Genomic DNA, 26,840 nt, shown 5'->3' with positions numbered 1-26,840 from the left:
TCTCAAAATAGCATTTTGGAAGAGGCTGACTTTCCTTTTCAGGTTCACATCTATACTCTAGCTATAAATGACACAATCATAAATATCACTTTGCAGGCACTCTAACCACCAACACTAGATTTTGCCACTTGGGAATGTAAACCAGAACCCATAATACTGATTATGTTAGTTTCTCAGTTCTCACTGAGAGACCTGAACATTTCCTACTTCATAAACTTGTTAAACAATTGTCCTACTGGGAGATCTTTTATGTGAACTATCCATGCTGACCTGAAAAAATTCCAGCTACTACTTAAGAAGGTAGAGAAAACAGTTTTGTGCACACATAGATGGTGGCTTTTTTGGTATGTTGTTTTTGTTGGGTTTGTTTTTTGGTTGTTTTGTTTCTTGGTTTTTGTTTTTTTATTTTAAATACGTTGTGAAATTCCCAGACCTTGAAACAGTAACAGAAAGATGGCAGGACCCCTCCTACATGCCAAGTATGCTTTCACTGCCATCTCTACGGGTCACTAATACATTCACTGTCATTCCTATGAAATGATCCAGATTTCACCATTTATAAGCTTTTGAGAAAATCTGCAGTTAAATGTTGTCCTGGAGAACAGGAATTTAGCCAGGCTCCACCACTGATCTATGGTAGGATGCCAAGCAAGTCACTTAAAATCAACTTTTCAGATGACCATTAGGCTGCATTATTTATTCAAATAACAAAATCCATTCTTTGAAGAGTTACTTAGGCCTAGCTATACTTGGAAACAAGCATCTTAAGTTCTCGAAATTCCGTTCTTACTTTTTGCCAAAGATCTGCTAAAACAGATCTACCTGAAAAATTAAGATAATGCACACACACACCCCCACACACACCACTTTAATGAATTGCATGAACTCTGTAGTTCTAATCACCTTAAAAAGCCAGAGAAGAAAAAAAAAAGCTTTAATCTTCTGAGTAGAACTTGAATAGTACACCATAAACACAACCTGGCCATTTGAGCAATGAAGCTAGCCCAAAATATCAAACAGCTGCTCATTGAACCAGTTATCCATCTTGAGATGTATCTTGTGGAATATATCTAGTCATGTATTAAATACTGCTTAACAGATGCATCTATGAAGAAGTGAAACACTTCATAATCACATGAAAAATCCATAACTTCTTTATTGGTCTTCAGGGAGGATTTTTTTTTTTCTTCCCAGAATGTAGAAATTAAGAGGAAAGGAATAATCAGAAGGGGTCAAGCCAGAAATCTGGCTTCAATAAGTGATACAAATAAAGATGCCTAAAAACAACAGAAAAAAATCTGTATCAAGACCCAGTGCAATGTAATTCATTAAGATGAACGAAATCACAACCATTAGCAGCTACTGTAGCTAACAGTTTAGTACCTTGTCAGAGTTCGTTTTCATGCAACCATTTTTTTCCCAGAGATATATACATTAAAAAAAAATCTAGATATGATGCCACTTCAGATTGTTCAGTTTACCAAGCATAGCCACCTGATCACAACATCACACTTCTCTTTCCCACGTCTTATTAGTGCTGTATGATGGTCACTCAAATGACAAATAACTATCCCAGGTTACGTTTATTTTTTGAGTTATAGAACAATAATGATGATCTCCTCCAGCAGCAGAGAATTATGCTTATTCTGTATAGTTCTACATTTCTCAGGAAAGCATGGTAACCAGCACTATGCTTATTCTGTATAGTTCTACATTTCTTAGGAAAGCATGGTAACCAGCACCCTTATTAGACATCAAACTAAACCGTATTTGAACAATCACCACTCCAGACTTTTCTTTAAAACGCCACTTATTCCTGAGCATGAGGGGGGCCCTAGCACAGGGCCACAAGTCTTTGTGAACTAAAAAATGGTAAGAACAAGCTAAAGATGACTTACTGCTTTCAGTAATTCAGGACAGGTCAAGCACATCAGAAAACTGTGGTACCTACATGATTACTAAAGGACAGTCACTGGACTGGCAGTGAAACACATCCTTTATTAGCAGACTTTATTTCAACACCCGAAGTAAAAATGTAACATACTTTCTTACAGGTTGTACATAAATCACGCCAGTGTAGTCTGCAATTCATGAATTGTTAATCATTACACAGTCATGAAAGAACTAGGCATCTCGAGTCACATTTTTAAAAGCCATTATACCTGTCAATTTTCTTTTTTTTTTTTAATGACCTTGAGTAAGGTTCCTACAAACAACACACACAAGGGAAAAGGAGAAGTGAGATATAAAGATAATATTTTAGAAGGTCTGAGTCTACTGTGGAAACCTTCATGCGATTTTTTCACAAAATAAAGAAGGTGTAAGATGCAATGCAAGAAGCTTTTCAAGAGATCATTGTTTTAACATCCACAAAGCAACAATTTTTGAACCATCACTCATTCTCCTAACATTTAAGATTAGGAAAATTATAATGGAAGTACTACAAACCTAGTTGAAAGAACTCTTAAAACCAGCAAGGACACAGCCAAATAGAATGAACCTACTGAAATACATGAAATCTGGTTAAGTAATTTAAACAAAAGAACTAAGCAAAACTATTCTTCCAACAATCCAGTTTTCATGTCTCTGCCATCTTTCACCCAGCGCATACTTTTACTCCCTGTTCAGCAGATGACAACATTCGTGTATCAAGGAACATCACCCATAGATCACTACCTTCTGATAGGTGCCTGTAGCACTGCTTCAGTCTTCCAGTTTATGAATTATGAGGCATGTAGGACTAGTACACTTGATTGATGCTGATTTCTTCTTATATTAAGTAATCTAGGAAACACAACTCAATTTTTCCACTTTTCCTCCGCCATTTTCACCATATGATCAGTCTGCATATCATTTTCACAGAACTGTACATTTAAACCATATCCTTCATTCCCTAACTAAACTAGCATGAAATTAAGATTTAACAGCATTAACTAAAATTAATTCACATAATTTTGTGACACCTTGCACAGGAGAATTTTGTATTCAATTCCAGATTGTCCCAGCAAATCAGGCTGTGAGACTCTAGGTGGGGATGTCACAGAAGTAATTAAGGCTCTCTCCTTGAAATAAGATCACGTCAGAGATCAATAAAAGATTTAAGATTCTGGGAACATACCAACATGAAAATAACTCATCACCAAAAATGATTCATTCACTAAGTTTTCCTTTTAGGCAAAGCAAGACAAAGTCTGTATACCTTGAAACTCCAAGTTTGCCTTCCCTCTCTACCAAGAATTCACATATTTCAGTCCCATTTTCCAAGCAAAGTAACCTCTAACCTGGAGAACAAGCATGGAAAGTTTCATTGACAAAGTGGTATTTTTTGCTGAGCTACATCATTTCCTAGCAGTTTCATTCTAAACTTCTACATAAACTCTAAATTATGGGTTTTCTTCATGCAAAATCTGCAATTGCATGCCAGCTGTATGTCAAAGTATGATTTCTTTCTCTTACATATATGCGGACATTACTTGAGGTAAACTCCTTTTCTTGTAAAGCAATACCTTGACCTTTTCTTTTTTACTATTCCTACGTTTTGGTCCAGAGAGTGAAGTTTATCTCTGTGATTTAATTAACTCAAAGTAATACAATTCAAATATGACAGAGCTTGTAACGTAGAGTCTAAAATGCCAGGTTAATTTTTTACTTTATCTATAAGCAATTATTTTATATCAGTTAGACTTGCTGTGTTAAGCTGTGTTAACCTAGAACAACTCATCAACATTCTTTAGAGAGTAGAAAGAGCAGGAAAAAACAATACATATGGAGCTGTCTCATTTTATTCCTATTTGCAAATTCAAGGTATCCTATTCTATTTCAGCTTCTTCAGTACTTGAGTTTCAGGAGGAAAGGAGATTGGTTTGGGGTTTTTTTAGATTAAGCTCTAAATATTTCATGAAGTCCAAATGATTTAGTAACATGAACTCCTTTATACTTAGAATGTAATTAAGAAGAAAGAGGAACAAACCAGTCTACGACAAGAAACTCTGATACGTCTCCTAAATGCGTAAGAAAAATCCACTAGATTTGTTTCTAGATTACTTTCCTATTTCTACCCAAAACTGAATTGAAGAAAATTTTCCTCCTTTACAAAGTTTCTGCTATCACCTTACCATATTTACGATTCTTGTATATGCTGAATATACTGTACACATTCCCATGCACAAACACACACAGTATGCACAGAAAAAATATATATCTTTTCAAGAAACAAATTGTAAAATTTATTATATTGAACCATATAAAATTGAGCACGAAGGTTTAAACATGGTAACTGAGCAATAAAAATCTATACTTCTAGAATCATTTATTATCATGTAAAACCTAAATTTCTAATTCCTGACACCTGAGGCCTTGTTAAATAATGTTTGCTCTTCTGCTTATGAATGCATTTTTCCCAAACAATAAACACAAGCAGCCTATGGGATTAAAGCATGACAAAGGTGTAGCTGACTCATGGGATCAATTAGAAAGCATCAGTACTTACGCCTTTTGTTCATTCCATGTTTTACTAACAGTTTCTGCATTTTCAGCATAAGTGTATCACAGATGTTAAACGCCATGCTACAAGGCAACAGCACACTAGTACTATACACTAGACAGAATAAATCTATTCTTATCACCACCTACAATTATATCACTTGTTATAGAGCTTGAATATTTCTTTAAAGTTTTAACAAATACATAACAATTTAACTGAATGCTCATAGCTTCTAGTCCAATGAAATTATGTTAGCATTTTTTCAGCAAATTTTTAACATTCAAAAAAACCTACAGAGTTGCCTTTTCTGAGCTAGAAACAATCTGAAATACAGCCACCAACTCTAATGCCACCTCAGGTACAGCTTTCCCTCGAAACCCACTATTAGATAAATTCACAAGCAGGAAAGCCCGTGAGCAGGATGACAAGCAGTTTCAATCTCCATGCAGTTTGCCTGTGACAGGTTATTGATAGAACAAATGGAATTTGCAATACTTACTGAGTGTTTCTCCTGCTGGCCCATAACTCCATGGTTAGCTGGGATTGCAAGTGGTTTCATAATGAAGAAACATAAGCTGAACTGAATTTACACATCATGTACCAATTTCTTATGGATGGCAAGTCACCCTCTACAGCATTAAATTAAAAAGCGGAGGAGGGGGGAGAATCAAGCTGGAGCTGAAAGTGTCACTACTGGTAAGCTCAAAACCCCCCTCGCACTTGTAGTGCAGAGCAGCAATCCAAACGACAGCGTTAGTCTCCATTTTTGTAACACTGAAAGTCTAAGCATGTCAGGACGTACAGAGCCTGATGAAACCCTACATATCCAGCATTCATCCAAGGGAACAAAACCATTCCCTAAGCCTGAGGAATGGGAAGAAAAGAAAAAGGAGGAAAAAAGCTAAAATGGCTGACTGCACAGAGACTCCCTCAAAAAGGCTTAATACAGTATTATATTAGTCAGGGTGCAGGAACCAGTCTCCAGCATTCAGCCAAGCATTGTTAATACTCCTGTTTCATTTGCAATCACACACACTCACACACGCAGCCTTCCCCCTCTCCACCACTACCCTACACTCCCCCAAAATCAGGGCAGAGCACGCGAACAGGGACCTCCTCCCCTGGCTGCTAATGATGCTGACAGAGTAGTGACCAGTGATCTCTGTTCCACTCAGCTAACCAAGTTTGCACAATTAATCTTAGCAGCATGACATTGATGGACATTTAATTTTATGATGCCTGTTCCTTGCAATCAAGACAAGCACATCTACCGCCCAAAGAGTCAGCAACAAAAATACAACACAGATACACACACACAAAAACCCAGAGAATCATGAGTCTGAATGCAATACGCCAATATAATTACGTTATTGTGCTTACTTTGGAAGACCATGGCTGCAGGCAGTTGGCATAGCAACGCACAAGGAAAGCCATTTCCTGGGTAGAAAGAATGCTTCCTTTTCTAAATAAAAAATTCCTCTTAGGATACAAACGGCATTGCTGCTTCCTGCAGAAAGCAAAGACACTGTAGTCTGTCTCTTAACCTGCACACAGGCACACACTCAACGCAGTTCGAGTGATGTAAGTGGATTGCTCGCTCTCTCTCCTCTCCCTCCCTCTCCCTTTATCCACCGAAATATTCAAGTCAAATGGAAGACACATTCCTTGAGGCTCACCCCCTCGGATACTTAACCATTTCACTCATTAAGGTAGAGATGGACAATGCAGATAAAAGAGCAAGCTCTTGCCTGTATCTGGTATCAGCCTCTGAAGATCAAGGCACCCCAGAGGGGAGGGATCCGTTCGCTGCTGGCTCCTAAGAATATCACCGAAGTCAGGGTGGGAATAAGGACCCACATATACCTCATCAAATCCTAAAGTGAACATGACTTTTCATGAAGATGAGGATAAAGCAGAGGGTTTGACATCACCTCCCTTTTTCCCCCACCCAAAAGAGTGCTGCTGCAGAGCTGTAAACATTGTTATCAAGTATTTATAAACAGTGCACTCCCGGATTTTCAGCAGCTTCGCCACTTATGCAGGCCACAGATATCCAGGGGCTGTGGCAGGTAACGTCCAGAACCATTTAATGCATCATTTAAAGTCTTTCTGAATATAGCTCCTGTTTCTCCTTGCAAAACTAACGCACAAATTCCACTAAAAACAAAAGACCATGCAAGATCTGGAAGAGACTGACATACATATGGCTTTTATAATTCTCTCTGCCTGTAATTATATCTTAAACTCAGAAATTTCCCCAGTCACTCTCATTTACACTGTACCACTTATGTTATACTAGCAGCATCACACTGCAGAGGAGCTGGAACACAACGGGGAATATACTCAAGCTATAAACTAATTGTCAGCCCTATACAACATGTATCTTAAATGCCAGGAATTCACGCCACTTGACACAGGGGACACCAAGCCAGGGCAAACAGGAACATGCCACTCTTCCATTAGGCTTCAACTTTAGTACAGTTCTCTAACACGTTTAGAACATATTATTTAAAATCAGACACCATCTGTGCTTAAAGTAACTTCAAAGTTGTTTGGTTTAGTTTTTTTAACAAGAACAATAGGAAAAAAAAACTTCACAGTTTTTACACAGGCATAAACACACAGGAAAAAGAACGAATACTACAGAATACTATGTCATAAAGTCTGCAGCTGCCTTCCACCAAAATAACGTGTCCACCAAAAATGAGTTTAGTTTGTAACACAGTGATTTCTTTTGGTACTGATGACTGCTAGTAAACGAGGCTACAAAAATAGGTGGAAATGAATTCTAGTAAAGCAAGAAAAGATCCTGAAATATCTGGTCTATTTTTTGCACAGTTATTCTAGGGACACCATTTCATACACAGCACATTTAAAATGGAATATATTTACATTTATGAGAGTTTAATGACACTTGTGCCCTTGGTCTTCTGGCATATGCTAACAGATAAGTTATTCTTTAAACGATTGAATTACAAAAATTAGTTTAGAATTTTTAAAAGTCTTTGCAATGTGCCAGTGCCAATAACAGATGATTTTAAAATGCTAAATTATGCTTAAGCCTTGTAAAACAGACTAATGCTGAGTACAATCAATTTTCTGATGAAGTGCTGACCAGAAATATCAGAAGTTATTCATTCTAGGAAGCTTAGACAAACCCTCTCTAGTACAAAATTTAAAAATATTACTTGTTGACAAAGCAATTAAAATCCTCTTGAGTCTGATTTGATGGCCTTGTGGTTAACACCATAAGCAGAATTTGAGCGTGGAGTTTTACACTCATGTCAGGGAAAAAATGAAGTTCTGCCAAGACAGAAACATCTCTCCAGCACTGGAAGGGAACACACCACTTTCTGAACTGGAGTACAACTATCCACATGTATCTTACTCTGCATCAGTTGGTATTTCTAGCCAAAATCTAGCCTAGGTTTAGGTTTCTATAGCATAAGCCTTGCACAGTAACACGAAAATATGATTAAAACCATTAAAACAGTAGTGAAAGTCAAAGCTTACAGATCATGATGCCATGAAACACTTCCCTACTACTTATGCTGGTCCCTACTATACACCTTTACTGACCTAACAGAAAATTAAGTCAGTACTTCACACACGAATGAAAAATTTATATCAACCTAACAAATTTCATGTGCAGACTGATGAAAATTTGGTAGTTTCCAAAACAGAAAAAAGCTTCATTATATTAAAAATGTGAAAGGTGATATTTGTGTCATTGGGTGAAGAAAACACCACTCACTGGAAATTTGTGAGTCAAAACAATTTCAAGAAATAAATGGATTCCATTTCCCTGTTCCTTGCTCCTCAACCACCAACACTTTACACTGCACCACTGTACCTGGAATTGTAGGTACTGTCCATTATCAGTTCAGAAAATAATTACATATAAATTATATTTTATAAAAAAATAAAGTAGAATTTCAGTGAATCATTATATGTTCAGTGAAGAACAAATGGAATTTATATCAGTGTAAGACACCAGAACAATATATCCTGTAAAGATTCTATCACACAAGTATGAATAATTTATACAAAACCTAACTGCAGTTTTGTGTTCATGTGTATTTCAAACTCATGTAAGAAATCCTTGATTAGACATAAAGTTTGAAAAAAGCAAGACGCTTTTGCAAATGCTTCTAGGCAATTAAAGCAAGATGTTAATAACCCTGATGTGCAATAACTGGACACGATAGGCTATCCCCAGCTGCTTTCAAAAATGTATTTATAAGCAAGCTGGTATCTCTTTATGAGTCATAGAAAAGAACATTGTAAAAACCCTTTCAAAAGTAACTACAAACATCAGGACATCCTTGAACTACCCACAGGATTCATAAATAGCAGTTCTGAATTCAAGGTAAAAACTGGTAGAGATCTTAGCAGCATGTACCATCTGAATGTAATGCCTGTAAACTCTTTTACATTCTACAACATAATCTCACACAGATATTATTCTCCTCCAACAGTGTCAACAATGCTTGGAGTATTAAACATTTTTAGGTTAATGACAAATGCTGCAACAACAGATTACCTCAAGTCTTCAATTTCAAGCAGTCACCTTAACTCACAAGTATTTACAGGAGTACTTAAAATTTTATACAGATTATGTACACCGAAAACATTCTTTTCCTGAAGTACCTCAAAACCAGAAGTTATCAGCACATTTTCCCCTTCCCTTTAAACACAATGTAAAGAATCATTTCCTTCGTGTTCAAACACTGAGGCAAAAGACAACAGAACACGGTAAGGTCACCAAATTTACTGCCACTTCATGACTTCAGTAGCTAGAAAACCCGGGGCAGGGGCCAGGGGGAAGTCAAAGACATAGAACAAAAGACCAAGGAATAAGGCCAAACCCACCCCACCCCCAAATCACTATGTGTGTCCCAAAAACATTCACAGCAAAGGGACTATCACACAGATATTACACAGTTGTGTAATTTAAATGTCCCATACCATATGAAAGTCTAATGTACTTAGACAAATTTACTGCCAGTAATTTAAATCTCTGGCCATATGACCCAATTTCATGCAGTGAGTTGCTGTTTATCAGCACAACACAAACACAGAATAGTCCCAGCACACCTGTTCTATTTGCATTTTCTCAAGAACTTTTGAGAACCTTAAATAAAACTGTTGAAAAAAAGGAAAATTACCAAATATGTTCTCCAAGGTGAATTTCTATGACTAAAATACCACTTCAGCCAAAATGCATGGATAAAGTCATAGTATTTGCCATGTTTGGTTTGTTGGTTGGTTTTTTTTTATTCGTAAACCTGTGGCATTAACATTATTGTAATGATATTTTGCTGCACCACTGGCAGCACCAAAGCAACAGTTACAATGGAGTGATGTGTGCTGTTTTGACAACACATTTACTAATGTTACAGACCATTTGAACAAACAGCCTTCTGTTGAGCTGCTGCTGCAGATGAATCTATAATCCGGATCTTTAAAATAATGACAAGCCCAGAGCAGTCAGGCTGGTGCCTCAGCTGGGTGGATGTGCCATAGGCTGCCAATCTTCCCTTTGACAGCAGACTCATTTGTCACCTTCTGTGCACAGCTCTGTTTTCAGTACAGCAAACTTTCTGTTTGCATGCCATCCATCTTAAAATGGGAGCAAGTTATAGTATTCATTTAAAATACTTGTCATCTAATTCTCTTACATACAACAGTTATATTAGCACAGACATGAAGAAAACCTGTAACTGATTGGATACTTATCCCAAATGTGACAAGATGTCCCATTTCCAGACTATCTACTTTAGCTTACAAAACCAACTTGAGCAAAGGTTCACCACAGTAACAGAGCACACACTCTTCTCTGGACTCCATATTTATTTATGGTTTAAATCTAACAATGCTTTTTTAAAAAAAATTTTTTTTAAAAAAATCAACATATCTTTTCTGTTATTGCAACACTTATAAGGTCTTGTTAAAATTTACTTGCATGATCAAAATCATATTTAATATGTATGTTTGTGAAGTCCCTCTATGTGATGTTTAACTGATTTACCTGTGGTTTTTACATAAAGGGTTATTACTTACATAAGTCTAAAGTTTAATGCATCTAACATGGACTTAAAAGTATATATTATCATTATTAAATGTCAAAAATTAGATATGAAAACTTGAGATATTAATGACTTCAATTGGCAGAATGGTCACAGATTAGTTTAATTTCTTTAACTGTTTCAGTACTTCAGGAGTGGAAAAAATGCAGTCAGCCAGGATAGATAAAGTTTTTCCCAAAGTTCATAAAAATTTCTCACTTTGGTGTAAGGGCAGGAGTTTAAGATAATGTGTAATTAAATCAGAGAACATGAGAATGTGCCTTCTGCTTTTAAACTGTGGGAAAAAAAGCATGAAAGCAAAAAATCAAACGCTCTGTTAAGGTCAGGAATTATGGTATTGGGCACACAGGACTAGCAAGGCCTCTACCAGGTCTAAACAATACCTTGACATCCATATCTGTTGGGGACAAGGTTCACTACTGAGATACAAATCTCCTTACTATCCTGAAGGAAAAACAAACAAAAAAACCCAAACACAAAAAGACACAGATCATGGTGTCCATACCAATTTCACAACAGGAATCCAGGGACACAAGTTCTTCACTTACATGAGGCACCCCCAGAATTTCATGATCACTGCATAACAGTGCAGGAAAACTTCATGGAAACTGGATAAATGCATACCTCTCTCATGTGTATCCTAGTGCTACACTGTTAAAAGGTAAGAATAAAACTCAGGAATTTTTCTGAGGGCATTCACTGCTCAAATTCTAGACCATTACAATCTTTACCAGCCCTATTGAAACCTGTTACCTGAAACGCTGATATGTTTGAATTGCAACGATGATTGTTCTGGTGTGGAACTGAATGTATCTCAGACCACCCAAGGCAGGGTAACAATTATTTAATGTTTCAATATAAAATATTCATGAATTAAAAATAAACACAAACGTGATTTTTCCAATCTTTTCTAAATGCTATAGTCATTTTCTGTTGGGTTTTCTTGTTTGTTTATTCACTGGGAGATTCTGGCAGTAGTGAAGAGGGAAAGTATTTTTATTTTAAGTGAATACTTTATGCTTTCTAACAGTTTTCCTTGAACTTACTTAGAAGTTTTAAGGGAGAATCTGAAATTCTCATCACCATGTTCAAGGTGCAGACATAGATGGGATTGACAAAAAAATCTCCAGTCTGCCATTAGATTTCCAGATTCTCCAAATAATGGTGGAAATTATGTGTCATTTTTACTACCGTATGTGATGTTGAGTCCTTTCTGTCCATCTTCTTGAATGTTTATTTGGGCATCTCTTGGAGTAACTAACAACTTATCTCTGGTATTTTGAGGAAGATTAACTTTGAAAGGGCTGGCTGCTGTTACAGATTTTTGCTCACTTCGATTGTCTGTTGGAAGGAAATAACTGTTGGTTTTGTCTCCAGACACAGAGGACTCTTCAAAGAGCCTACTGAAAGCAGTTTACCAGCATAAGATCAGTTTCTTTTGGGAGAACTCTCACCTCATGCCCCTGCATATCCTCCCTTGTGTAATGCACCGTGCACTAACCTGTCTTGAGAGGTTTGTTCCCTGGCTTTATCAACTGTACAGAAATAATTTATCTAGACCTTTTGCTTTTATCAATAAAAAACCCCATGGAACTTCATTTGTCCCTTACTTTCAAAAACAATTAGCAAGCAAAATGAGCCAAACTGGTTTTAGATAGGAAAAAAGTCAAAACACAACATTACATCCTTCAAATAAAGAACCTTTGATACAAAATTCTAAGAAACGCCCTTTCCCTCTTCCAATAAATCAGGGAGCCAACTACCATCAACTGATGGATGTCCCGTTTTGCAAATTTAAGACTATATCTTCCCCTTGCAATTACAAGACCAGTTATCTAGATATAGAAGTGCTCAATAAAATCAGGTAGAAGTGCACCTACCAGATTGAGTCTCCCTAATAATTTGATTCTAGACTATTTTTTAGCTCAAGATTACTATCGGAAAAGCTGTCGGCATGCTTATTTTTAAGATGACATTTTTTGCACCATAGATCATTTGTAGATTTTTTAAAACCAGTTAGCTGCAAGTGTTTATACCCACCAAGTTACAACATTCAAGACTAATACAGAGAATATAATTTAGTGAAGGAAGAAAAAGTAAAATGTTTTACATTTTAGCACATACACGCACATATATACAAATAATGCAAAACAGAGGAAGAAAACAATCTGTGTAGTTTTTATGCCAGCCACGTCAACAATATACGTAACACCTGCCAGCTGTTCCAGGTGCACGTCAAAACTTTACTATCTGAAAATTCAAAGATAATTAAGGCTAACCACTCAAAACTAGAGCTCAGCTCCCCGTACCCTTTACTCATACAACAGAATACTAACACTTTGACTAGACCTTACATACAACAACAAAAGTCTCTTTCATTATATATGTTAAAAAAAAAAATAAATCTTCCCATCAGAGATGGGTAAATACCAGGAATTAAGTATTTCTTAGGTCCCCTGAAATGAACTTTCACCTACTGGAAGACGCAAGCATGGACAATGGCATTTATACTTAAGCAGGACCAGCCAGGGCACTACAATACACACATCTACCCAAAGAAGTGAAAAGTATTTACATATTGGAAGATTTTTATCTCAGACTTAAGTGTCCAAAATAAAGCAAATTATTCCACCTTTTTTCTAATGAGCGCCTTTGGCCAAGACAAGTTAATTGTTAAGATTAAGACTACCTGGAAAGTATGATGGACATTGCTGCATCTTCATAAGCAGCTGTGACAGCACTTTGAGAAACCTGGTATCTGCAACTTGTGCTACTGAGTCTCAACAAAAAGCTTAGAAGCAAAATTATGTTGAATGTGAAATTACCATTGTAACAACTGTATTTCCCTCCCTTTAAACTAACACAGCTTTTAAATAAAACAAAGCACAACCCTCTCTTTTGCTCTAAGAAACCCACCGCCACTAAACTACCATGAGACACAACTTCAAAGATTTATCCTGAGACCTTGGTCAACTCCTTCATGGCTTAAGCATGTTTTCAATCTCTGACTCCAAAATGTTTAATTTTAAGGATTTTTGACACTCTTCTTTTTTTTTTTTTTTTAGAAAAAAAACCAACACTGAAATAATTCACAAATAGGAATCATAGCATTATTTCCACATAGTAAAAGTTACAAGTAGCAAAAAGCTTCAAATTCATGAAAATCCAAGCTATGTTAAATATACACAACTTACTTGTAATTTACTATTGCCATTCTAATTTACTTTCACAAATTACTGTAAGATCATGACATCAGACTAGAAGCCAGCAGTTGCAGGTTACAGTTCTTGTCTTATTACTAAATTCTTGCATTGCCTCTAATTGCCTTATTCCTCATCTCAAATTGGTTTGATACTCATGCACCAAAACTCATCATGGAAGGGTAATGTTTAAATGTACTGGAATGGGTTCCAGTCTTTGGTGAAGACCTTAGGCATGACTATAACATCAATATTTCAAAATATGGAGACACAGTCTTGTGCTTTTTTTTTCCCACCCCTTCACAATCGATAACTGCAAGACAAGTCAGGAACTAACATATGCCAGTTGTCCAAGAAAAAATAGAAAGTGAAAGAAAAACTTACCCTCTGGACATAGAATCATAGAATCATTTTGTTTGGAAAAGACCTTTAAGATCATTGAGTCCAACCATTAACCTACCATTTCCAAGTCCACCACTAAACCATGTTCTCAAGTACCATGTCTACAGTGAATCTTTTAAATACCTCCAGGGATAGTGACTCAACCACTTCACTTGGTAGCCTGTTTCAGTGCTTGACAACCCTTTCGGTGAAGAAATTTTTCCTAGTACCCAGTCTAACCCTCCCCTGGTGCAACTTGAGGCCATTTCTTCTTGTCCTGTCACTTGTTACCTGGGAGAAGAGACAGACACCATCCTCGATACAACCTCCTTTCAGGTAGTTGTAGAGAGTGATAAGGTCTCCCCCCAGCCTCCTTTTCTCTCTCAGCTGCTCCTCATAAGACTTGTGCTCTAAATCCTTCATGAAGTTCATTGCTGTTTGGATATGCTCCAGCACCTCAATGTCTTTCTTGTAGTGAGGAGCCCGAAACTGAACACAGTATTCGAGAAGCAGCCTCACCAATGCTGAGTACAGGGGGACAACCACTCCCCTAGTCCTGCTGGCCACACTATAACCCAGATGTTACTGGCCTTCTTGTAACACTTCATCTTTCCTACGTTTCAGTGATATACCTACATACTTAGGTGCTCAGGATATTTAATTAATTTTTTTAGAGCTTTGAAATTCACTGAGCAAAATGATCATATGAAATATGATTCAAATCAAATACAAAAGCACTATTAAAGGTACTCAGAAACAGAACTTTCTGTGGAAAGATTGACACCAAATACTAGTACTTTTTTTTTCAAGTCACTATGTCAAGCACAGCTCACATAACAGTGGCTCAGATGCTTGGAAAAAAAAATGAAGTGACAGCTTCTTTGCATGCTTTAGTGGGCAAATGTCCACATTAGGACTGTCACTCCTGATGCTCATCCATATAGAGATGCAGTGTTGAAAGTATCTGTATTGGTATTCTTCAAATATAATGCATAGGCAGATCCAATTTCCCCATATGTACTTTATATGCAAACATTGTTTCTAAATTAACAACCTTACGCTAATGAGGATATCCTATTTAAAACATATTTAAAAACACATGTGTTTGGGTTTTTTAATCTTCCTCAGCTCTAATCAAGTTTAAGTGGTGGAAATTCAATATTTGTATTTAGATACATTATGCAATGATCAGTTTAGAAAAGAGTTATGAAAAATTCATTTTTCTGCTGCATGAACAACTTCTGCTTTGATGACAAACCTCACATTTAGTTTTATTCCCTACATCTCAGAAAAGCAATCTTTCATATAATATAAAACAGCACATCACAAGTCAGTAGCAGAAAAAAAATCTGACACTACTCTAGAAAGTCTATTATTAACTGAAATTGCACATGTGTGGTCATAAAATATTGGTAACTCTACAAGCTGTAAACAGGACCTAGTGTCATAATGTATCTAAAAAAAAAATAAACTCAGTAGTATTACTGGCACTTCAGCTGCAGAAAATACTGCATAGCTTCAGTGTTTCTCTTTGAATTTCCAAATCTAATCACAATTACAAATCCAGTTATGACATCAATGTGAGCCCTTCCAAAGGAAATGGAAGAACAGTAAATCCCAATGGATATGAGTTCTGCAGCAGGGATGATGTAATATATAAAAATAGACATCCTCTGACAGAAGCTGCAAGTTGAGTAAATAACACGCTGCATGTCATTAATTTTGCATTAGCTTGCCAGTAGACATTACTAAAAGGATGATGAACTAACAATTTTGTTTTCCTTCGGGTGCTACACAAAATAAAATGATAACATTGCTCATATATTAACAATAATACATAGCTAAACAGTAATAGTCCCTTATGACATGGATAAAAGCAGGCAGGCATGTGGCTAAGAAGGTTGTGTTTTGCCACAAAACACAGAACACAGGGATGGGGATTACATATTGTCATTATAACATTACCAATGGATGTTCCCATAAAGAAACTTTTATACAAAAAAAAAAAATAACAGGAACTGCCCAAATCATCTTGGGAATTTCATATTTCAGATAAAATTACCCCATAATTTTTGTAGTGTCTCACTTCAAAATACACCTGTATATATTGCACAGCCACACACTTCAGGAATTCTCATTACTGCCTGCGTTATATACATATACAGACTACGTATATCTATTTAGTATTTTGATGCATACTAGGAAGTAATACAATCTCATTCCTGGTCATCAGTAGATTATCATCATCATGGAATAATAAAAACAGTTGCTCTTGAAATTGCATACTGAATTTTGTAAATTAACAAAATCAAGAAAACTAATATCCTTCCTGGTAAAAGGACACTCGCACTTGACACTGTTAAGAACTAGCCCCTTTCTTTTATTAATGGATCAATACAGTGTATTTTATTTTAAATGTAAACACTAGAAATATTAAATTATTTGTTACTGAATTTGTTATCACTAGGGACAAATTTGTTTGAGCCAGCAAACATGCATTATTTGTGCAAATGTGTGATTAAAACATCCTTGCATACCGTGTTACTTCCCGATGGCAATACACTGTAAATTTAGGTGTGTGTAAAATTATATTTTGAATTAAACACTTCTCTGCTTATGTTACTTAAATTAATTTGCTTCATAACCAAGAACAGAATGAGTCCAATTCAGTTTGAGGTGACATCTTGCTTCCCCAGACATTTTTGATGACCAAGTGTAGATAGACTTGCTTAACACTTCCAAGGTCAACGATGTGTAAAAAAATTGTATTTTCCCCATGACCTCTCCACATCCTTTATACCTTTGTATAAAGTCAAGCTTTCAGTGTGTCCACACATCCTTGTTTGTTGCCCTATCAAATAATTTTCCCAGACTTGTGAAATTAGCTTAGATGTGGTTCCTTCTTCCTACAAGCAACCTGCCTTTTTTTTTTTTTTTAATGTGAATATTCACAGTGGATTCTGTTTTAAGTGAATTTGTATCAGAATGAAAGTGCTAGATAATCCTTAAAAAATCATTAGGTACATTAAAGTTTGCATCTATTTACAGGCTTGAAAGACTGTCAGTATTCCTTTAAACTGATTTCTTGTAGATTCGGTATCCGATAACTGCTCCTACTGATTCAAACTAAAATGACTGAAATTTTGTACATAATGAAGATGACTAAGCACACTATTACACCTGCATCAATTTACTATGTAGAATACAACGCACTAACGAGAATACATTATATCAAGGTATATCACAATACTGTAAAGTCCACATTGTTGAGAAGCAAGCATATATAAGATATTTCATGATCATTTGTACTTGTCCATGGAAAGATATCCAGCAATATGTATTTTACAACATAACATAAATATACATGCAGAGAAGCAATTGTATTATGCCGGTTTTTATCATTAAGTCTCATCCCAAATTATACTGGACATCTGTAACGAAGTCCTAAACCAGAATCAGCTTTTCTGAATTCTCATCTACTATATTAACCACAAGAAAACAGTGCTTGTCATCTCGTAACCTTCCACATTGCTTCAGTAGCTACACACACAGCATAAAGGAAAACAAGTAGGCTTTCGCATCAAATTCAGGCAGAAAAATTTAAAATTCATCTTTTTAAATCCTTCTTCTAAATGTAAAAATGCAATATACAACAGCTTTGTTGACTTTTAAAATGTAATTTTGCAGACAAAAGAAAAGGCAAATTTGTTTCATAAGACAGAATGATCTGAACAAATTTTCAATCAAGGTATTTTAGACTCTCAGCAGACAATGTGAATGCAAATGGTATCAGGAATAAAAGGCTACTTTGTCAACGCTCTGCACTAACTACTAGTTAGAAGAGAAGATTGAGCAGGAAGCAAGGTTTCTACAATTTGCTATTGACTAAGCAAGCAGGTTCTAATACTTTTAAACAAATAATACAAAAAAGCTAGCAAAAACCCTCGGAATAATTTTTTCAGAGTCATGGCTGCAGATGAGACTTGACTCACTGGCTTTAGACATGGTTTCATTTCCAGCCCTCTTACTCAAATTTTCGGTCACCTCCTTCAAATAAAATCCAGAAGGACAATACTTGTCTGCCCTTAATGCACCGGCACAATGACTGCCTCCATAGCACAGTGTGTGAGGATAAAATTGTTATATGCTTGTAACTTGGGGAAGAAGTCAGGGTTATTGATGGCTCCATGCCCACTGTTCTTTTCCTTCCAGCATGAGATAAACAGATTGTCACCTCATGTGAATCTGGAGCAGAATGTAATAAAAAAGGCTACTAAAGGCAGAGAGACCTTTTACAGGGATTTCAGTAGCTGGCTTTAAAAAGCCCGGTTGAGAATGTGCTAGCAGCAGTCTTCATAAACCTGTTAACTAATTCAAATCTGGATAGATTCTTACAGAATTAAAAGCCACACACTACTTTCTATTCAGGGCTTTTCACAGGTACTTCAGTGTTTTCTTTACAGGCCTACCTGCATCTTTCTAAATATGCCCCAGTAAGCTTCGATATTTTGCCTTTAGCAAAGTAGAGGCTATGGTACAGACTAGTAAAAGCCCACATCACAGTTTACATATCAAGTCTAAGGCACAGGAGAGAGAGATTATCACAAATGAGGGAGTTATAAATTACTACTCATAACCTCTGAGTCAGTAAAGAACAGCATGTTATTTTGGACAAAATTATTTTTTGCTTATGAACTTCTGTTAATTTACACTAAATAAGTCATGTGTTATGTACATAATAACCAGCTCAGCAACGTTCAGACTGGGCATGACCAATTCTTTACAGATGCACTGAAGCAGACACAAAGTTTATTGGCAGTTAAGATATTACAAGAAAGTCTATCCTTTTTTTAAATTCACTCCATAGGTGACTATTTTATTTTAGGTTTGAAAAAGCAGAAGAAAAGCCATGTAGGTTCTCAGGAGAAAGGGTCCACACTCTTTCAGTCAAGTGACTCAAGACAAGGGTTTTTCACTGAAAACATAAAGTAGCCTTGTGTATAGATATACACAGAAAGAAAATCCACATTCAGAAGTCAAAATCCAATTTCTATTAAGCAGCAAGCAGGTGTTAACACTAATCTAGATAAAGTCAGTTTCTGACACATTAGAAGCACAAGCAAAAATTTCCGTCAAAAAAAATCTGAACAAGGTTTTCCAGATTCAAATAAGAACAGCTCAACCTAAACTGATTAGGATTTATTTTTTCTTGCCTGAAAAAGAACAGATCCATTTTACCAAACTACAGTGGTGTCAAAAGGGATGCCATTTTATCGGTCTGATAAAACACTTTCCTTTTATTTCCATACATTATGAAGTTTGTTTTCCTCACCCTAGAAATCAGCAACACTTGTTCCAAAAGTAAAATGTCTAAGTACAATATTCAACATTAGATTTCACTCCAAATGGTCCTTCAAGCATTTGGGTAAGTTATAAAAATACTATGAAACATTTCAAATTCCTATTCTAATTTAAGAACAGTATTATCACTCCTAGACATAATATTTTAGTAACCATAGGTTACTCTAGGATCATTCCACTGAAAAACTGGTGAGCACTGATCTTAATATAAGGAACTGGGTTCCTAGAAGAAATGTACCATACATATTGAAGAAAGAGAATTTCAGCACAGAAGTTACTTGCCTGTGATACTAGAATCATATTGAAATTTGAACCTTCTAAGTCTTTTCGGTAAAGAAATGAGTTGAACGATGTGACATAGGAGGAACTTTTAAAATAAACACATTTCCTGATAAAATATCAGAAGAATTGACCAAAGTTATATTTGAGGAAAGGAAGAATTTTGAAGATTTAAAAAAAAAATTAGTTTTAACTTGTTTTCAGCGCTATCATGAGAGATTTCTCAAGCATAACAGTGAGGACTTAACAGTTTGACAAGAAACATTCTTACCAAACGTTGTATATTGACAAATGCAATTACAAATACACCAGTTAAGCTTAAAAGATGTCACTCAGATCTTCAGATTACTTGAACTGCATTTGAGATCAGTCAAAACTTCTATATTTTGCTTGGTTTAATACCATTCCAAGATATTTGACTCAGTCAGGCATAATTTTCTCCCTAGCTTGGCAAGCCTGTTTCAAAGAACGGCCATTTACACATACTTCGATAGGATTCTACAAAATCCAACTTCTTTATACCAAATCAGTACACACCATCAGAACTGAGGACAAGCAAGTTGTAAGTTTTCAGCTAACAGAAACTTTTTGCTGCTTCTTTGGTGCTCATCACACACCATTTCCCTGTTTTACTGACATACAGGAACTAAACAGAAACAGGAGGCCTATTTTTAAAATCAAAACCAAAGATTAAGTCCTCCATGTCATGGAAGAGATACCCGAGTAAAGTGTCTGTCAAACACTAAATATTTTATATATACCCTTTGCTTATTGTTCTCCATTTTCTCTAAATCACAGGACATCAAAGCAAGGAAGAAATGTCAATCAAGCTGGGCAAGAGACATTGTGCTGTCACCAAATTCCACATTTACATTAGTATTTTTAGGTCATAGTGAGATTGCTCAAGTATCAAAGCAAAAGCTAGGAGGCAATTTTAGTCATAACATTACATCAGTATTATGATACCATACTGCAAACTCACAAGTAAATTGTTAGTGGACCATACACAGTAAGTTACAATACCTGAGGTTTAGTGCATTCCTGTGAGCCAAAATGAAATGAATGCCATAAAGGAGGAAAGGAAAAGATGAACATTATCAGACATGCCATAGTACATTCCACCACTATGAAGATAATGTTAGAATTATGTTAATGAGGGTCCACCATCCCCTACAAGTTGACTCTATTGCAAGAAAGCCATGCCACAACTGAGAGCACTCCATTTAATTTTTAATTCTTGAAAAGCACAGCCATGCATCTTCATTTAAGCTCTATGTTTCATTCTATGTTTTCACAAAGATACAGAAAACTTTCTTCAGAAAATAATGTTGGAACTTTCTGAAGAAAAGCATTCAGAGACTACTGCAAATAAAGCATTAATAATTAAATTAATAACAAAAAATCATTCTACAGATTTAGGGTAAAACAAGATAAGAAAATTACACATTTTGTGAAGATTTTGAAGATGCTGTCAAAACAGCTTTATTACTTTGAATCTCATGTACCTAACACCTTAAACCAGAATGCATCCACAAGGAAGAGCAAAACTGAAAACAAATGCATCATATTAATCCTTCTTCAGTTTGACTTTAACACATTATTTACTGCCATATCTGAACATCTGCATTTTTTTTACTGCTTCTTTATTTATCCAAAATCAAGTAGAACCAAAGATGAGACCCTGACAGAGGCTAGCCAAAGACTGAACAGGCAACAAGCCCACAAGATGTATGCTATAACATGCTTTGAATTCCTATGTGTTTCAAAAAACCCCTGCTTTCTTCAATTAATTTTTCAAGAAATAAAGACTAAAAAATGAGGTCAAAGACATAAAATAGGAAGGGAGAAATGACAATGTAGCCTTTAAGATGTATGGTTAAAGCAACGGAAATAATATTGCCAGTAGAAGTGAATGAGAGAACAACATACACAAGATCACCAAATACTGTAAAAATAGAAGGGAATGGGCCAGCATGGAGAGTCTTGACTACACTGTAAAACTCATTTGATCTTATTTGACTCTTAATTGCGGGGGGGGGGGGGGGAAGAGAAAAAAAGAGTCAGTCATATGCATCATATTACATTTTCTTAAGAACATTTGACTGTAATTATTACATATTTTACAGTTTATTTGGCAATCTCGCTTGCAATGAATTTCTCAACACATACACAAAATCATTATGAACTCACACAACAGAATGGCACACAATGGGCTTTTGCTCTTAGTATCAGTTAAGCTTACAAAAACTCATTAGGCATACCTAAAGTGAAATTTATACAACAGGCAAGGACCTACCAATGCAAATGGCATTGTGTGTAACCTAAATATTGCCCTTCTACAGTTAGATAAAAATCACACTAGAACTGTTTGCTATGCACAATGTACACATCTAACTAATATGAACAAAAGTAATTCTTCCTGTAATTCCTACAGAGTACAATACCACGTATTTCTTTTTTCAAAAACAGACCAGTAAAATGTTTCATCTTCAAACCAAGTGAACTGGCTCAATCCATATAAATTTAGAGGCAATTAAAACTGCACTGAAAATTAAACTATTAAAAGCTGTTGTATAAACAAAACCAAATTGTTGGCATAAAATGTAATTATTCGACTCGTGAGGAAAAGCCTGTATAATTAACAGATGTAATCAAACATCTACACATTTACAGACACACATTGAATATACAGGGAAGGGAACTGGCAAACATGTCAAGGAACAAGGATAAAGAAGGAAAAATGGAAAAAACCTACAACTGCATTGGATCAAAGACAGTATTCTAAAAACAATAAAGCTCTAATCCTGCAAATTTATATGCATGTGGTTTACATTGTGCAAAACTCAGCCCATTGAACTCAATGAGATTAAATATGCACAAAGTTATTTATGCACATGCCTTTATGGTTCGAGCAGATTTGAGGCCTTAAATAAATGAAAGCCAAAGACACAGCTTTTCCACTATTTTGTTTACAGTTTAAATCAATACCAAACAAACATATTCATCTAATAGAGTTTTTCTCAATTTAAAAGCCATGTAAAATATTTTGTAGAATAAGTTTTAATCATTAGTTTATTTTTATCTCAAGACAAAACCGGGAAAGTTACAATATCTAAGACGACCCCCAAAGAAAAGTAAAATGACCAAATGGTCTTCTGGATGATGGGCAGACTATGTAGCTCACTGAAGCCCAAGTATAAAGGTCTCTTGAGGAAGACACAAGTAAAGATTAATCTGAGATTTAAATTCTGGATATCAAAAAGAAATGACAGATTTAATCCAAGAATCTGGCCTACTACAATGCAGCACAGTTCTTTTCAGGCAACAACTATTATCATATAAATGAATGAGTGCTTCACTAACAGACCTTTTAAAGCTGTATGCTGAACTATTCCTTCTGTATCTTAATATCGGAAGGAAATGAGAACATAGGGGTTTTTTCACAGTTTCAAATAATGACTGGAACATTAAGAAATAATACATTACATTCATGGTCATAAAAACATGTTTTCAACTCTCAAGTAAGATGCAAGCTACACAAAATGATGGAGCCAAATTCACACATTTTAAGGGAGAACCTCCCTACAGAAGCACATATCTTTAAAGACAACAGCAAGTTAAGCCATTTTGATTGTTTTATTTCCAGTAATTTTTCTGTTTATGTTTTTTTGAACTATAACAACAGACAGCTTACCGTATGGTAGCCTCTAGGTAGAGGTGGCTTCCCCACTGGATAAGGGTCAACAGTATCAATAATTGTTTGTCGCTCTCCTTTTTGGTTGATTTTCCTAAATCTTCTTCGAGATTGCCTATGAGAAGCTTGGCGCTGAAAATACTCCTCATTTTCATCCATGTAATCAACCTAGAATAGATGCAAGAGACTGTAATTTCCCACAAGAAATAAAAATGTTTATTCTTGTTAGAAACACAACAGATTGTATTTTCAAAAAACAGCAGTTAGCTTTGAAGTTCCTGCATTTTCAGCACTAAGAGTAAAGCCACTACTAAAAGAAAAAATAAATTGGTATGAACAGCATCACTGAATATGACCGCTTTCCAAAAATGACAGAAGAAATAGTGTCCCTTCCTCCCCCCGCTTCTTACTCTTGCACTAATGCAAACATTTCACCACTCAGTATTTTACAAAAAGAAAACTGGTATGAGAGTGCACTTGGTAACTTTCCTACAGTCCTGTTTGTGACTTGGTATCTTCCCTAACCAACTTACGGCAAAAGCTTTGCTCTTCAACAGGCAGCACTGGTTTTATTATTTACTTCAAATATTTTGAGAGCATAAAAGAAGGATTTCTAATAGAATGGATTTACAAAAAAATAAATCAAAAAACAACAGGAAGAATAAAAAATACCTACATGGTATATCCTAATATAAAATTAGTCCTCTCGGCTTCAGAGTCTTCAAAGTAATAGTCCTAAATTACTACACAACAGTGTACTGCAATAAAAACATTTGAACTAGGAATTCTGGTTTTCCTGAAAGAGAACAATCTTTTCACAGTAATTTGGCTGCAAATCAACATCTCTCCTGTGTTCACCCTACTAATAGAAACCCTACTCAAGACAAACAGGGAAATGAGGAAAAAACCTTTCAGTACTGGCTATATATGGGGATTCAGTTAACTCCTCCTTCTAGTCAATTCCATCCCAACACGGATAACCAGTATTTCTGAGGATGTAGAGAAGAGCTTAGAGGCACCTTACAAGGTTCCTCCATATTTTTCAACAAAGAGAAATATTAGACAAAATACTACTAAGAATTCACAACTTATCTGTCAGAAGTGTCACATACTAGTCAGCCCATGTGAGTAAACACAACTTTCAGTGTACTAACACAAGGGGATGAGCACAATTCCTGATTCACCACCAGGCAGAAGAGTTGGCAATGCTTACCCCCTTGCCACTGGGTACCTATTTCACATCTGACACACTCACAACTTACACCTCTCCTGCTTCTCCTCCCCACAGATTGAGACCATCCAGCCCTGAGACTGAAAGTTACTGGCACAACAAACTCTGGAGATGTGATTCTTTCTATTCAAGGTACAATTATTCCTTTGAAAGGCTGGATTGAAGTTAAGTGTTCCATTTCAGTTTACCCAAAACTCTGGAGGTCGTGGGTTGTTTTGGACTAAGAAAGTGTATGTGGGAGCAGCTGTCCCTGCCCCAACATTATCCATCAGTCCAGAAGATTACTTCTGGGCTCTTGCTGTTCAGTCATCTCTCTTCCCTATGCTTATTTTTATATCACGCTTCCTTATAACTTATCAAGGAATGCATGAGGGAGAGACAGACACACACATCCACACAGCTACTGCCAACTAAATTATATACTTCTAGCGAACAAATCTGGAACAATAAACTGTTTCCCAAACTTGTGGTCAGATACAAGTTAAACAAACCTGTCAGACAAATCAGGGGGCCGCTACAGGGGCAAATGGGGAGGCCTAATGGGCTGCTGCTGTTAAGGAGCTGATCCTTTACAGAGAGCTTGAGTTAGGGATAGCAAAAAAGCAAGTGGCATTTCTCACGTATGCCTTCTGTGACTCCTACTATATTGTATTAGGCTTGTAAGATGATTTACTTAATTAGAATTAGAAGAGGAAGATATATCAAACATCTGACAGAATAAGCTACCGTTACACAATCATCCTTATGTTTACAGCAAAATCACTAAGAGCTTAAAACCCACAAAAGCATGCCTGCATTTGCATGAAGGTAAGTTAAAAAGCTACTTCTTTTTTTTCCAATCAACTCTAAACAAGCAACCTAATCTCTTCTACAAGCCTAAGGCTGTAACACAATTTCCTGAACTTCTGCAAGTTTTACAGAAACCGTCAACTGTTAGGAAAAAAATGCTTGGTATCACAGCCTGTATTTGAACTGTTATCTAAATATGGCTTAGAAAATTGTCGTGTCTGTATTATGAACTGATCACTATCTCAGTGACAGAAAAAACAAACACAGTTAGCCTATTGATTGTACATTTGTTCAGATGATGCACCCTGAGGTGACAACTAAAAACTTGTGAGCCTGTGAACCTTCAGAGATGATGATGTTTTGCCACTAGACTACAGCAGATACTGCTAACGAAATAACCTTCATCAGAAGAGTCAGTAGAACTTTAAAATGTTCAAACTGCTTCTTGAAACTTCAGACATCTAGGAATAAGTTTAATTCAATCAAATATTAATTACTTAAAAGGTAATCTATTATAATAAAGCAGCTTTAAAAAACAAACAAACAAACAAACAACAACATAACTGTTCCACTATTCTGCTAGTAGAATAAAACTTTAGTTTTTCAAGATATCTGCAAAAGTAAATGTAACAAAAGTATAAAAGATGCCTTTATCATTCAAGCAATGCAAGTATGTGCGCAAATAATGACAAGATAGTTATATATGAAATCTTAAGATTTATAAAAAGATCACATGCAAAACAGAAAACTCTGAGTTTTATTTGAAGTTGAAATGTTACCAAGGCTGGTCTGCAAAATTTGAAATCAAGTGAATAAAAATATTCTTACCACAATCATTTCAGATGGCTCTAAAACAATGCATTCACAGCCACGCCTGAAGCTTCCTGCAGAACGTTTTCCAAAACTGAAGAACAAAAATACTTCAATCAGAACAAAAATCAGGGCTATAACACAATCCATAAGCATATTCACATCTTCTCCAGATAGTGTAAAGCATAGAAAAACAAATGTACATACCTCTGCACAATACAAGTTTCATGCATATTTCCTTTGACACATAACTGATACCCAAAGGACACCAAGAGCTGTGTACTTTGTATTTACATAGTTTACTAAAAGTATTTTCTAAATAATTCTATTAACACTAAAACAAGTGTCAATCAAGTGCTGTCTAGTGAAGATGCATGGTTGATTCTGAACTACATTAGAGTTTGACGGAGTATCTTCTGACATTACAGTATTAAGTTACTTAAGCTATCTGCATTTCTATAAAGAAAGCTAACTAGCTTACTGAGGAAAGAATGAGAAGGCTGATCAACTTCAATTACCTATT

The 26,840-nt window shown here is 35.8% G+C and overlaps 1 protein-coding gene across 6 annotated transcripts in view; it reads right to left on the bottom strand.

Annotated features, from left to right (window-relative positions):
* RAPGEF2 (Rap guanine nucleotide exchange factor 2) overlaps positions 1–26,840 on the bottom strand; it is a 188,879-nt gene that overhangs the window by 66,096 nt on the left and 95,943 nt on the right. For 2 of the 6 annotated variants that reach the window (XM_074905695.1, XM_074905693.1), the window contains exons 5-7: positions 26,336–26,411; positions 23,488–23,655; positions 20,817–20,834 (exon numbers count right to left, since the gene is read on the bottom strand). In XM_074905695.1, the coding sequence (XP_074761796.1) occupies positions 20,817–20,834; positions 23,488–23,655; positions 26,336–26,411 (262 nt within the window). Of the gene's footprint in view, positions 1–4,982; positions 5,287–5,863; positions 5,933–20,816; positions 20,835–23,487; positions 23,656–26,335; positions 26,412–26,840 lie in introns of those variants that run through there. The other 4 variants (XM_074905696.1, XM_074905694.1, XM_074905699.1 and 1 more) reach the window with 3 other exon arrangements.

Source organism: Athene noctua, chromosome 4 (assembly GCF_965140245.1).
Source record: "Athene noctua chromosome 4, bAthNoc1.hap1.1, whole genome shotgun sequence".
NCBI lineage: Eukaryota > Metazoa > Chordata > Aves > Strigiformes > Strigidae > Athene > Athene noctua.
Note: the sequence above shows the minus strand (reverse complement) of the source record. Positions and strands in the feature narration are given on the sequence as shown.